Below are 12,867 nucleotides of genomic sequence, written 5' to 3'. Positions count from 1 at the left end.
TTCAGATAAATGGAATCATCCCACATGCAGTCCTTTGCGACTGGCTTCTCATGCTTGCACTTTGGTTGACTCACTGAGGAATCCTACTAACCTTTATTTATCACATGATATAATATACATTTTTTCTTTACTTCTAGACTTGGTGCCTTCAATTATGAACAACTTGTTGAATCCAGATGCCATTTTCTCAAACAATGAGATGAGCCTGTCAGACATTGAAATCTATGGCTTTGATTACGATTATACCTTGGTGTTTTACTCAAAGCACCTCCACACGCTGATATTTAATGCTGCGCGGGACCTTCTCATCAATGAACACCGGGTAAGAGCACAGGGACGTTGTGGTCTCCCTCCTCCTTCTCTTAGACGTTGGAGAGCAGCCGTGAGCGGATCTGGCCCTGTGCCTGGCACACAGACATCACTTAGTAAATTGTTGTTGAATGCATGAGTAGATTTTGTTCCCTTCCAAATGACTCTATCCAGAAGCCTGTTGGTTTTTTTTTCAAACCACTTTTTTTGAGGTATGATTGACATACAAAAAGCTGTACACACTTAATGTATATAACTTGATGAGTTTGGGCATAGTGTATGCTTGTGAAGCCATCACCACCACCAAGGTCATAAACCATCTGTCACCTCCCAAAGTTTCCTCCTGCCCCCTTCATTATTATTATTGTTATTTGCGTGCGTGTGTGCACTTAAAATAAGATCTACCCTCTCAGCAGATGTTTTAGCAATATAGTGTTGTTTGCTGTAGGTGCTGTGCTGTGTAATAGATCTCCAGAACTTGTTTATCTCCCATCACTGGAACTTTTACCGGAAAATAGTTGCTTTTTTTTTTTTTTTTTAATCTCTAGATGTCTCTTTAATGAAAGATTTTCAAGTTATGCGTTAGCAGAGATTGGACTACAGACTCCGTGCTCTCATTTCTCACCAAGTGGTGATGGAGTTTCTCCCAGAGCTGATGAACCGGCAGCCTGCTGAGCTCTGGTTAGAAGAAATCCTTCAAATAATAGGCAATATTTTAACCTCATCACTGACTGGAGTTGTTCTGTTCTGTTTTGTTTTATTTTATTTTATCTTATTTTATTTTATTTTATTTTATTTTATTTATTTTAGTTAATCAATTTATTTATTTTTGAGAGAGAGAGAACAAGCATGGGAGGGAGAGGGAGGGAGGGAGGGAGAGAGAAGAGAGAGAGAGAGAGAGAGAGAGAGAGAGAGAGAGAGAGAGAGAGAATTCCAAGCAGTCTCCACAGTCAGCTTGGAGCCCAATGTGGAGGCTCAATCCCATGAACCCTGAGATCATGACCTGAGCTGAAATCAAGAGCCGGAAGCTCAACCAGCTGAGCCACCCAGGCACTCCTGACTTGAGTTGTTCTGTTTTGTTTTATTTTGTTTTCTTTATTTTCATCAATTAATTAATTAATTTATTTTTGAGAGAGGGAGAGAGAGAACAAGCATGGGAGGGGCAGAGAGGGAGGGAGGGAGGGAGGGGGAGAGAGAGAGAGAGAGAGAGAGAGAGAGAGAGAGAGAGAGAGAATTCCAAGCAGTCTCCACAGTCAGCACGGAGCCCAATGTGGAGGTTCAATCCCATGAACCCTGAGATCATGACCTGAGCTGAAATCAAGAGCCGGAAGCTCAACCAGCTGAGCCACCCAGGCACTCCTGACTGGAGTTGTTCTTATGTAAAGAACATTTGACTGTCTTCTGGTGCATAGTGTTGTTGAGACCTTATAGTAAGGAAGGCAAAAAGAAACACTCAGAACCCAACATGCTTTTCTGTAGTCCACTTTGAGTATCTATTTCAGGAGCCTGAGTGAGAAGCATCCTCAGACGTCAGCAGGTCCTAGTGCCCTTTGAGAACCCCCAGAACGCCCCCGACAAGTGCAGCTCCGGGGTCTGTCTCAGACCAGGGTGCATTTCTGCAGGGGGCACTTCTGATTTGGCGGGTCGAACAATTCTGCCTTCAGACAGCTTTCACCATCGATCTCTTCTCTTTTATTCCTTCACACATTCCTTCAGCCCTTACTAAGAACCCCCTCTGTGCCAGGCCCTGTGGTAGAAGCAGGGGGAGTGAGGATGAGTAGCATATGGGGACCAGCACTGTAGTGGGGAGGCAGTCGTGTAAGCAGAGGAATTACGCGTCCACCTCCTGGAGGCGTCTCCATGCGTCTGAACAAAGAGCTAGGGATGTGTAGAGGATGTCGGGACAACTTTCTCTGCTTGAGGGAATTAGGAGAACAACAAAGAAGGTGATACTTCCGGGACCCCGGAAGGAGTTTGTCAGCAAAGGTGGGCTGGGGTGGGCAGACTGGTAGGTGTGCGAAATCTAGAAACCTAGATCAGGAGAACTAATGTTCTATACCTGATTGATCTGCTAGGATAGTGTTTAATCTACTGGGCTATGTGTTCTGTAGTCCTGCCATTATGCTGGCCAAGACGTCTCTTTTTCCAGGCTGGTCATTCTGAGTTTTTTCAGCCATTCCCATTTGGCTGCCTTTCTGGTCTTTTATCATCTCAGTTACCCTTCTTTGTGTGTGCTCTGGTTTATCCCCCTCACATGTGAGTCCCCAAACTGAAGATGTTCATGCAGGTGGGGTCTGACTAGTATGGAATAGAGGGAGACCATCACCTCCATGGTTCTGGATACCATACCTTTATTAATGCTGCCAAAGTTTCCATTGGTTTTGGATCCTCACCATTTGAGGCAACATATTTCCTGATCCCCTGAGCTTTTGGTTATCAGTGGACTTAATAAGCGAGTCATTTTCTCCTTATTCAAAATTCAGTAATGGCATGTGTCAAAAATAACCTTCCCTTCTGCCATTAAGCCAACAGGCAGCTTTCTTTAGTTATGGCCACTTTCCCATATGTAAACCCATCTAGCCACTTGCCATCCAGCTGCATTTGCCCATCTGTTCAGGAGACTCTCTTTTCTTCCATCTAACCTGCAGACGTTTCCCCTGACTGTGAGGATGAAAGCAGAGTGTGAACTAGCTGGTCCCGCCCTCACTGCCCTGTCTGCCAACCTGCACCACCTCTCCACGACCCCATGGGGAGGTTGAACTGAAGGGGTGTTGCATTGCTGATGGCCTTCTAGACCTAGGTCATCTGTGGCATTTGCTGTGACTTTGATTATCACTCGCAAAATAGCAGTCATTTTATTAACAGTCCCGTCTGTTGATTTTCTGCTTGGTGCTAGAAGTGCAGGTTCTGGAGCCTGACTGCTGGTGTTCAAATCCTGACCTTCACTACTTACTTCTCAGGTAGTCTCGAGAAACTCACCTAGTTTCTCTGAGCCTCAGTCTCTTCCTCTGTGAAATGGGTACAGTAACAGTACTGTCCTCACAAAGTCATTGTAATTAAATGAGTTAATATATATAAAGTGCCTGGCCCATAGAAAACACTCAATAAATGTTAGCCATTACTGCCTTTCCCTCCCTTCCTTCCTTCCTTCCTTCCTTCCTTCCTTCCTTCCTTCCTTCCTTCCTTCCCTCCCTCCCTCCCTCCCTCCGTTCTTTCTTTCTTTCTTTCTTTCTTTCTTTCTTTCTTTCTTTCTTTCTTTCTTTCTTTCTTTCAAGTTTATTTATTTTGAGAGAGAGTGCGCACACAAGAGAGAGACCCTGAATAGGCCCCTTGTTGTGTAGAGCCCAATGTGGGGCTTGAACTCAGGAACCATGAGATCATGACCTGATCTGAAATCAAGGTCAGATGCTTAACCAACTGAGCTACACAGGTGGCCCACTACTGGTATTTCTTTTTTTTTTTTTAATTAATTAATTTATTTATTTAAAAAAAATTTTTTTTTCAACGTTTATTTATTTTTGGGAAAGAGAGAGACAGAGCATGAACGGGGGAGGGGCAGAGAGAGAGGGAGACACAGAATCGGAAACAGGCTCCAGGCTCTGAGCCATCAGCCCAGAGCCCGACGCGGGGCTCGAACTCACGGACTGCGAGATCGTGACCTGGCTGAAGTCGGACGCTTAACCGACTGCGCCACCCAGGCGCCCCGCACTACTGGTATTTCTAATATGCGTGACAACCATACAAATAGATGTTGTCTCTGTTTTACAGGTGAGGAAACTGAGGCTAATGGAGATGAGCACGTAGTTCAAAGCCGTGAGATCAGTAGGAGACAGAACCAGAATTTGAACTCAGATCTGTTTCCAAGGCATAAATATTCTTTATTCCATGTTGTTCCTTGTGGGATTAATAACACCTTTCATTTCCACCCTGTTGTTCATATGGAAATAAAATATTCGTGATGATAAAAAAAATTATGAAGATAAAAAATGTGTGAAATGTGGGGGGAAAAGGGAGATGAAACAGGTGGGGAAAAAGAGGTACAATCATGATTATAAAAGCTTCTGGACTTAAGATCACTGAAGTTTCATTCCCATTATGTCTGTTTGTTGCTTGGATAAAAGAAATAAGTCATAACACTAATTATGTCAGGCATATTAATAGAGTCAATTATGCTTATGCAGATTTTTCTCTTGCTCTGATTAAACAAAATAATTCTTCCAAGAGGCATTTAATTTGGTGCCATTTTTCCTGCCAAAGACTAAATGTACTTGTAGAGATGGAAAGACATCTGCTTTTGAGATGCACAGTAATAGAACAGTAAGTTTGCAATTTAGCATCTTCCCAGAAAGCAAATGTAAAAGTTCTAGCCCCTTAATTATGCTTTTTTTTTTCAGAAAAAGAAGTTTTCATAAAAATAGAACAAAATATAGGGTAATGACTGTATTTTCTTTTCATGGGTCCACCAAGGAATAGAAGGAGAGTGATAAGAGTTCTTGACTTCATGTTCCACATCCATACCCTCATCAGTGTTCCCTGTCATTAACAGGCACTGACATTCACCCGTTTTTTTCAAATCTGGAGCCTAACATCAGCCATGACGCCTCACATTCTCCTGTGCTCCACGTCTGATCTCTCAGCAAATGCTATGGGTTCTTGCTTTCTCCTTTTTTATTAAAAAAATTTTTTTTAATGTTTATTTTTGAGAGAGAGAGAGAGAGAGAGAGATCATAAAGGGGAGGAGCACTGAGAGAAGGAGATGCAGAATCCCAAGCAGGCTCCAGACTCTGAGCTGTCAGCACACAGCCCGATGCGGGGCTTGAACTCCCGAGCCGTGAAATCGTGACCTGGGCTGAAGTTGGATGCTTAACTGACCTAGCCACCCAGGTGCCCCTTCTTCTTTTTCTCTTTTTAAAATAAACCGTTAATTTTAGGAGAGTTTTAGGTTTTTAGATAAGTTGCAGAGGTAATACCAAGAATTCCTGTGTCTACACATGCCTGGTTTCCTCTTGATCACAGTTTACTGTGGTACATTTATCGCAGCTGAAGAACCACGTTCATAATGTTATTATTAACTTAATGAAGTCCATAGTGGGTTCAGATCCTCTTAGTTTTTACCTGATGTTCTTTCCCTGTTCCAGGTCCCATCCAGGATGCCACATTACATTTAGTTGTCATGGTTCCTTAGGCTCTGCTTTGATAGTTTCTCACAGTTCCCTGGTTTGTGATGACCTTGCAGTTTTAAAGAGTACTAGTCAGGTATTTTTTAGGATGCCTTCTCTTGGGATTTGCCTGCCATTTTTTTTTTGTAATTAGACTGAGGTTGTGGGTTCTGGGGGAGGAAGACCACAGAGGTAAAGTGCCATTCTCACCATATTGTATCAAGGGTGCGTGCTGTCTGCATGACTCACCGCCATTGATGTTGGCCTTGATCACGTGGCCGAGGTGTGTTTATAGCGTCTCTGCACCGTGAAGTTACTCTTTCCCTTTCTATGCTCTGCTCTTTGGGAGGGGGTCGCTCTGTGCAGCTGTGAGCTCTCTTCTCACTCTTTCAAAAGATACTCGTTCAAAACATGTTCTAACTCCATCCCCTTCTCCCCCCTCCCCACCACCACCTTGGGCCAGGCCACCATCACCCTCTGACCATATCACTCCTGGACCCAAGGCCCCCTGAAGCCCTCCCAGCACACTTGGAATGACAGAGAAGGCCTTCCGTTGCTCCCACGCCCCCACTTCCCCCCACCTGTCCTCACACCAGAGTTCTCGTTGCTCCTTGAACTGCCAGGGCCTTTGCATCTGCTCTTCCTCTGCTTTGGACGATCCCCCCTGGCCCCAGGCAGTCTGAGGCCTTGCTCCTCAACTTCTTATTCTTTTCTTCGGCTCTCCAAGCCCTTGTAGAGCATTTGCTCTGTATTACTTCTCACCATGGGGCATTCTGCTGGGTGTTTGTGTACGTCTGCCTCCCCATGGTGGGATGTAAACTTCGGTCAGCGACTGTGCAATCTGTTCCATCCGTTCGCTCCTGCCATGTTCCCAGGCCCTGGCGTAAAGGACCCGCTCAGTAAGCACGTGACCTATTTATGGAATTACACGGTTAGGTGAGAGTGTTTTGCCTGGTGTGGAGTCACCATTCGGATGCAGGTTGTTTTGTCCTCGCTTCCCATTTTGTGAAGATTTTGGAGAGCTTTGTTTTCATGCCCTTTTGCCCTGCCACTGACTAGACGCATAATTTAGACTCCTGAAACGTTCAAAGACCTCTGAAAAACCTATATTTATAGGCATCTGGACCTCAGGAACTCAGCAGCGGTGCTGTGATGTATAGGTTGCTAGCCCTGTGGAGAGCTCTGTAATCAGCTGGAGACGTGGCCAAGCCGCAGACCTGGAGGGACAATGTACACATTTCTGGGTATGCAGAGTGGGCACTCCTGGGCATTAACTGTGCTTGAAGCTGTAAGGGACATTTCTGGAGCATCTTGCTCCACCTTTGTCCCCACGTGATAGCCTGCTCAGATTACCCTTGGAATTAGAACCAATCCAGGTGCTGAAGGAAACCAGACAGGGTTAATAAAAATCCCCAGTGCCGTTAGGTCTTTTATCTTTTTATACCCTTTGTTCTGCTTTTAGAGACACCAGTAATCTTCACGACACATTGAGTGAGTCATGTTTTCAGGCTGGTGGAAAGTTTCTCAACTCTGAAGAGTCCAGAAAATCTGGTCCTAGGCCAGTGGAGAAAAGCGTAACCCCCTGGCTGATGGGAGCAGCTCTGGCTTCCTCGATGGGACAAGCCTGTTGATGGTTATTCTCAGAGATGCCGTGAGCTCGTGTATGTGTGTGCACACAGGCCCATGCACATGCGCACGTGTGTGGGTTGGAAAGGGGCCCGCCGTGAGGACATTTCTGACTTGATTGGTTGCAGGGGAAATCACAATTCAGGGGGCACGAGTGGAGCAGAGAAATCACCCCAAGTCTGTTTCATTTTCCATATGAAGGAAGGGGTGGGGGGGTTAAATGACTTGCCTGAAGTCCTCTGGGAAGTAGCAGAGGCTAGAAGAGGGGGTCTCAAAGCCCAGGCCTCCCGATTCCTAGTCCAGCAAAGCAACTCCGTTTCACTGCAACTTGCTACGGCTACGTGCCAGAGACTGCCCCGCCGCCCCTCAGGCTTCCTTTTTTTTTTGTTTTTTGTTTTCCTAATTAAAAATAAAATTTTTAAAAGATTTTATTATTACTATACCTGATGTGGGGCTTGAACTTACAACCCCAAGATCAAGAGTTGCATGCTCTGCCGACCTAGCCAGCCAGGGGCTCCCCCCGCACGCATCCTTTGCTTTCTTCCCTCTACTTCACCTGCGGTAGGTCTCCTGGTATCCTTACTTTGGAGATGAGAAAACCGACACTTAGAGACCTTGCCAGGGTCACCCAGCTACACAGAGTAGGACTGGGATCTGACGCCTGGTCCCTCAGCACTGGGGCCTGTGTTCTTTGTGACAACAGTGTCCCGTGAGGCCCTTTCAGCCGCCTGTGACATAAAAACATGGTGTGTCTATCGGGAGTGGCTCCCCAAGAATACACCGCTCTGGGGCCCACGGGTGGGTGCGTGGCCGTGTCTCCCTGTGATGTCTGTGTCCTGCTGGGGAGTCTGGATAGACCTCGTTCAGAGAAGAGCCGCCACAGCCTCCAGGAGTCTGTGCGCAGAGAGCGTACCCTCTGTCTCTGGTTCTCGCGCCGGTGGCCAGCCCTGTGTCCCACCGTGAACCTCCTGAGCGAACCCACCGGGCGGTCGGACGCGGCAGGCTCTGCCATCACAGGATGGGCATCTCCTGCGGTGGCTCAGCGTTCATCAGAGTTGATTACAGGTGGTTGACGTGGACTCGGGTGTGACATGGGCCGGGGCTCAAGTCCGGCCCAGCCTCTGTCTATCTCTGTGAGCCTGAGCCGTTCGCTTGACTCCGCTTCTCAGATTATTCAACGAACGGACATGAGATGCTCAACCTCCTCCGTGCTCGTGCCGTGAGGAGTACGTAGAATAAAGTCACAGACGTGTCCAGAACAGCGGGTAGCACGTGGCTGGCTCAGTGAAGAAGCACCTGTCTCAGGAACGTTGAAGTATCTTCCCCGGGTCCTCCCCCTTCCTCCTCACTCCCAAGTTCAGGAGGAGACTCCAGGGATGGGCAGGATCGCGGTGCCGTGTGGTGGGTTCCGGGCATGTGTGTGTGAAGTGTGTTAGTAAAGACACGGAACCGCACACAGTGTTCAGAGGTCTTGGAAACGCCCCTGAGTGGAAATAGCGTTTGGTGATTTCTTGGCATGAGTGGCGGGCATCAGATAAATGAGCTCAGATGTGACATTTGAGTCAGCACTTTGTGCAGCTCGGACACTTGCCGCGTGTAGTTCAGCTGGTGGGAGCAGGAAGCGTCCTCACCCAAACGTGGCCCTGGTCACGACAGGTTAGTCCAGTTGTGCAAAGAGGCTCCTGTGCGTCTTGATAGCTGTCTAGGTTTTTACGTAAGCAGTTGACATCGTGATTGGGAGATCCTGGTGACACAGCCTCTCTGGGCTCAGGAGTACTCTTTTGTCCCGCAAGACTATACTCCAAGGGCAGAGGGGAGTCGGGAGAGCAGGCAAAAAGGCCCAGGCCTGACTCCCCACCCCACCGCATCCCAGCTGTTGGGCCACATTGTTTCATTCAGTGCCCTGGTGCCCCATCTGTAAAATGGGAATGGAAGGGCCCGTGTGCAGTAGCAGCAGATACCGCGCTCGGTACCTTGGTGCTCCCCTTGGGGTAGCTGGTGTTCTAATTCTGGGATTTGGGGAGGGAGAGAAGGACTTGGATGCCTAGTCCAGTAGATAAGAACGGAGCTGGGATTTTTGCAGAATCCGAAGAATGATTTAAGAATAGGAAATGCCAGGGGAACCTAGCTGCCTCTAGAAGTCAACGCGTGTTCTGAGTCACAGTGTTCGAGCAGGAACTGCGTACCACACGCTGAGGGAGGGGCCCTCTTGGCCCGAGTGGGTGGGAGACTGCACCTGATAACGGTGAGGTCTTTCCAGCCCCTGAAGGGTGAGCAGCGGCTGACAGTCCAGATGAGGAAAGCAATGAACGCTATATGGAGGGCCCCTGCCCCCCTTTGAAAAGTTTTCTGCTTGGGTTGCTTCATGAAAGCTGGTAGTGGGGCCACGCAGGGGGCTCATACACTGAGGTGCTCACATGTGAGCTGAATGGATGGTTGATAACGTGTTGGGAGAAGTTGTGCTTCCAACAGAGGGGACTATTCATCAGCAGCCTTAAATACAGTAGGAGGAAGTGAAGTCTTGGAGGTAGAAGCAGATGTGTCTCCGGGGTCTTAGGGAAATAGGAGTCCCAAGGCAGAGGGATGGGGTGGGCAGAGGGAGTTAAGACGAGAGAAGCTGGGGCAGGGGTGAGGCCTTACCTGTGTCTGGGCAGGTAGACGGGAGTGGGTGGAGGGAGGGCACTGTGGCCAAGAGGAACTTGGTCTGAGAACAGAGGGCCAAGCTGTGCTCCGTCCTGACCCCGTCTTCCCACCAAAGTACATCAGCCACCTCAGCTTTTGTACAGGGACCGGATGTGATCCGTGTCTTGAACTCAGTACGTTGTGAGCTGAAAAATGGTTCCTTTCTTTTTTTCTTAGTATCCGGCGGAAATCAGGAAGTATGAGTATGACCCAAATTTTGCCATCCGTGGACTTCACTACGATGTGCAGCGGGTAGGTTTCACCCTCACGTTCTTTTACAGTTTGATGGTGTTTGGGAAGAACGTGTACTCTTGGTGCTTTTCTTTGCTGAACACAGAACATGATTTTCAGTTATATCCTTTGGGGCTGCAGAACTGAATGATTTAAAAAATATCTTTAGATAAAGTCTTTTTCAGGAGACTGTGTGTTGGAAAAAATGAGTGAATGCATTAGCCATTTGGAAGATACTGTTTATTTCTAGAAGGAAGAGCCAGTTGTCATATTGTTTTGCAGATTTTGCAGTCATTTCCTTGGCAGGTTGCACGGTGCTTTAATCAGCATGCAAGGTCTGTGTGACATACAGGGTACTTCCTTGTCATGTCAGCCTGGTGTTGACACGATTTATAACCCACAGTCCTCATAAACATGCTGTCTGTTCTGTGCTACTCACCTGTGCATGTGTTTATGTTTTTGAAGGCGGTTTTGATGAAGATAGATGCTTTTCATTACATCCAGTTGGGAACCGTCTACAGGTAAGAGTAAGAGGAGGTAAATTTAATTCACCCAAAGTAACCAAGTGGTTTTGGGTTTCAAGACCCACTGACCGCTTAGTGATGCAGAGGGTTTCTGTGTGCGTATTTGTGATTTATTCACTCATTCCTTCAGGAACATTGATTGGCACCTACTGTCATGCCAGGTCTGGAGGGTTTGGCTTACAAGGATGCTCCAAGGAGCTGGGAGTGTAGGTTGGAAGCCACATAAATAAACCAGTGACTGCAGTCTGTAGTGACGAAGGTGATGATGGACATATGCTGAGACTATGAAGGGGCACTCTGGGGGACTCTGCGGGAGGAGGGCTCTCCAGAGGTGTCTGTCTGCCAGCTGAGTGAGGGTTCTGGGGTACGGGTTTGGGTGGGGAGGGGTGCTGGAGTTAGGCAGCGGATTCTGGTTCCCACCATGGCAGTTGAGTAGTTTGGATATTAAGACATTCCCCCCCTTCTTGCCCCCCATTTATTAGAATTATTAGAAGTACTTAGTTCAGGCTGAAATCTTTGAAACTGAACATGAAGGATTTTGCCTTTTCCAATTCTTGAATTTGGGGAGGATTTAGGAGTGTCGTTGTTGTACCTTAAACCAGAGGTGTGCATATCTTAGATTCTTCTTTCACAAACTTTTTTTTATAATTTTTCTTAATGTTCATTTATTTTTGAGACAGAGATCGAGTGAGTGAGAGCGGGGGAGGGGTAGAGAGAGAAGGAGACACAGAATCGGAAGCAGGCTCCAGGCTCCGAGCTGTCAGCACAGAGCCCGACACGGGGTTTGAACTCATGAACTGTGAGATCATGACCTGAGCCAAAGTCGGATGCTTAACCAACTGAGCCACCCAGGCGCCCCACAAACTTTATTAAAGTTAACATTTTTTTTTATCCAAGTTAAATATGTTCACAGAATCAGTGCTGGAAAGTGTTGTGGTGGGCAGCAGTCCTGTGTACCTCCTTTGCCCTCCAACCCCTTTACACTCTTGATTTTTTTTTTGTTTGCATTTTTCTTCCAGTAATGTGCTTATTTTTCATATTTCTGTTTCCTAATTTATTAATTCTGGACATCCTCTCTGCCACGGGACAGGACTTGGCGTGCACAAACACACACGGCTTCCGCAGTCTCGTTTCTAGAGCCTCGTGACGGTCCATGTCTGCCTGTTCCTCCAGTGTTGGTCATTGTTTGCGTCGTGACTCTTCAGTCTTATTCCTTCTTAACACCACGTCGTGCACCGTGACTGCTTTCTTCCTTGTACAGCGTGTGCCTTTTCTTAGATTTCATAACAACATCATTTTTTATTTGCTTCGTTTTCCGTAGAGGTGTCCCTGGTTTTTTCTTTTTTTTTTTTTTTTTTTTTTTTAAATTTTTTTTTCAACATTTATTTATTTTTTTGGGGACAGAGAGAGACAGAGCATGAACGGGGGAGGGGCAGAGAGAGAGGGAGACACAGAATCGGAAACAGGCTCCAGGCTCTGAGCCATCAGCCCAGAGCCTGACGCGGGGCTCGAACTCACAGACCGCGAGATCGTGACCTGGCTGAAGTCGGACGCTCAACCGACTGCGCCACCCAGGCGCCCCTAGGTGTCCCTGATTTTTTCTAAATGCCCCATCACAGATATCATCCGTGTGTTTATTTCCCAACAGTTCAAATGTTTTAGATAATATATCACTTACTTTTTTTTTTTTTTTTTTTTTAATTGACTACCCTTCTCTGATTGCTCACCCTGGAGCTTGCGTTGGCCTCTGTCCCCATTCCCTGGTTCCCGTCCTTTCCTCTCTCTGGTTTATTCCCTCGTTTTGCTGGAGTACATCCTCCAGGAGCTCCCCGGTGCCTCACAGGGCTGAGCCTCTCTGGGGGGGCTGTGGCGGTTATTCGGTTCCTCTCGTTGGTGTCCCTTGTGGGCCTCTGTTCTTCACTTGCTGTGTCAGGCGCTTGCTTTGTGTCTTCCGGTGAACATACTGAAATGTCTTGTCTGCTGATGTTTTTGCTCTCACTTCCCTTGACTTTTGGAGTAGTTTATTCTTTTATTCTCGTTTTAATGGTGTTTCAGAGGGGAGAAGAGATGGCGATGTTGATGAGAATAATAGTGCTGGTGATAATACACAGCCACTAGCAAACGTGGCGTCTTGCTACGGCACAGACACCGTCACAAGGGCTTTATTTCAGTTAACTCGTTTGATCCTCAGAATAACCTTGTGAGGCTTGTACTAGTATTACCACAGAGGTCTTAAGTAATTTGCCCAAGGCCGCACAGAAGTAGGATTCAGACCCAGGGCCTGTGGTCTGGGCTTGTTGTAGGCGTGGCTGGCTCCAGGGGCCAAACTGACCTCT

General features: G+C 47.2%; 1 protein-coding gene across 3 annotated transcripts in view; it reads left to right on the top strand.

The window, feature by feature from the left end:
* The window catches only part of NT5DC3 (5'-nucleotidase domain containing 3), an 86,431-nt gene that overhangs the window by 19,397 nt on the left and 54,167 nt on the right, over nucleotides 1-12,867 (top strand). For all 3 annotated transcript variants that reach the window (XM_045467015.1, XM_045467013.1, XM_045467014.1), the window contains exons 2-4: nucleotides 138-322; nucleotides 9,954-10,028; nucleotides 10,473-10,528. In XM_045467015.1, the coding sequence (XP_045322971.1) occupies nucleotides 138-322; nucleotides 9,954-10,028; nucleotides 10,473-10,528 (316 nt within the window). The remainder of the gene's footprint in view (nucleotides 1-137; nucleotides 323-9,953; nucleotides 10,029-10,472; nucleotides 10,529-12,867) is intronic.

The sequence above is a fragment of the Leopardus geoffroyi genome, chromosome B4 (assembly GCF_018350155.1).
Source record: "Leopardus geoffroyi isolate Oge1 chromosome B4, O.geoffroyi_Oge1_pat1.0, whole genome shotgun sequence".
Classification (NCBI taxonomy): Eukaryota; Metazoa; Chordata; class Mammalia; order Carnivora; family Felidae; genus Leopardus; species Leopardus geoffroyi.
Note: the sequence above shows the minus strand (reverse complement) of the source record. Positions and strands in the feature narration are given on the sequence as shown.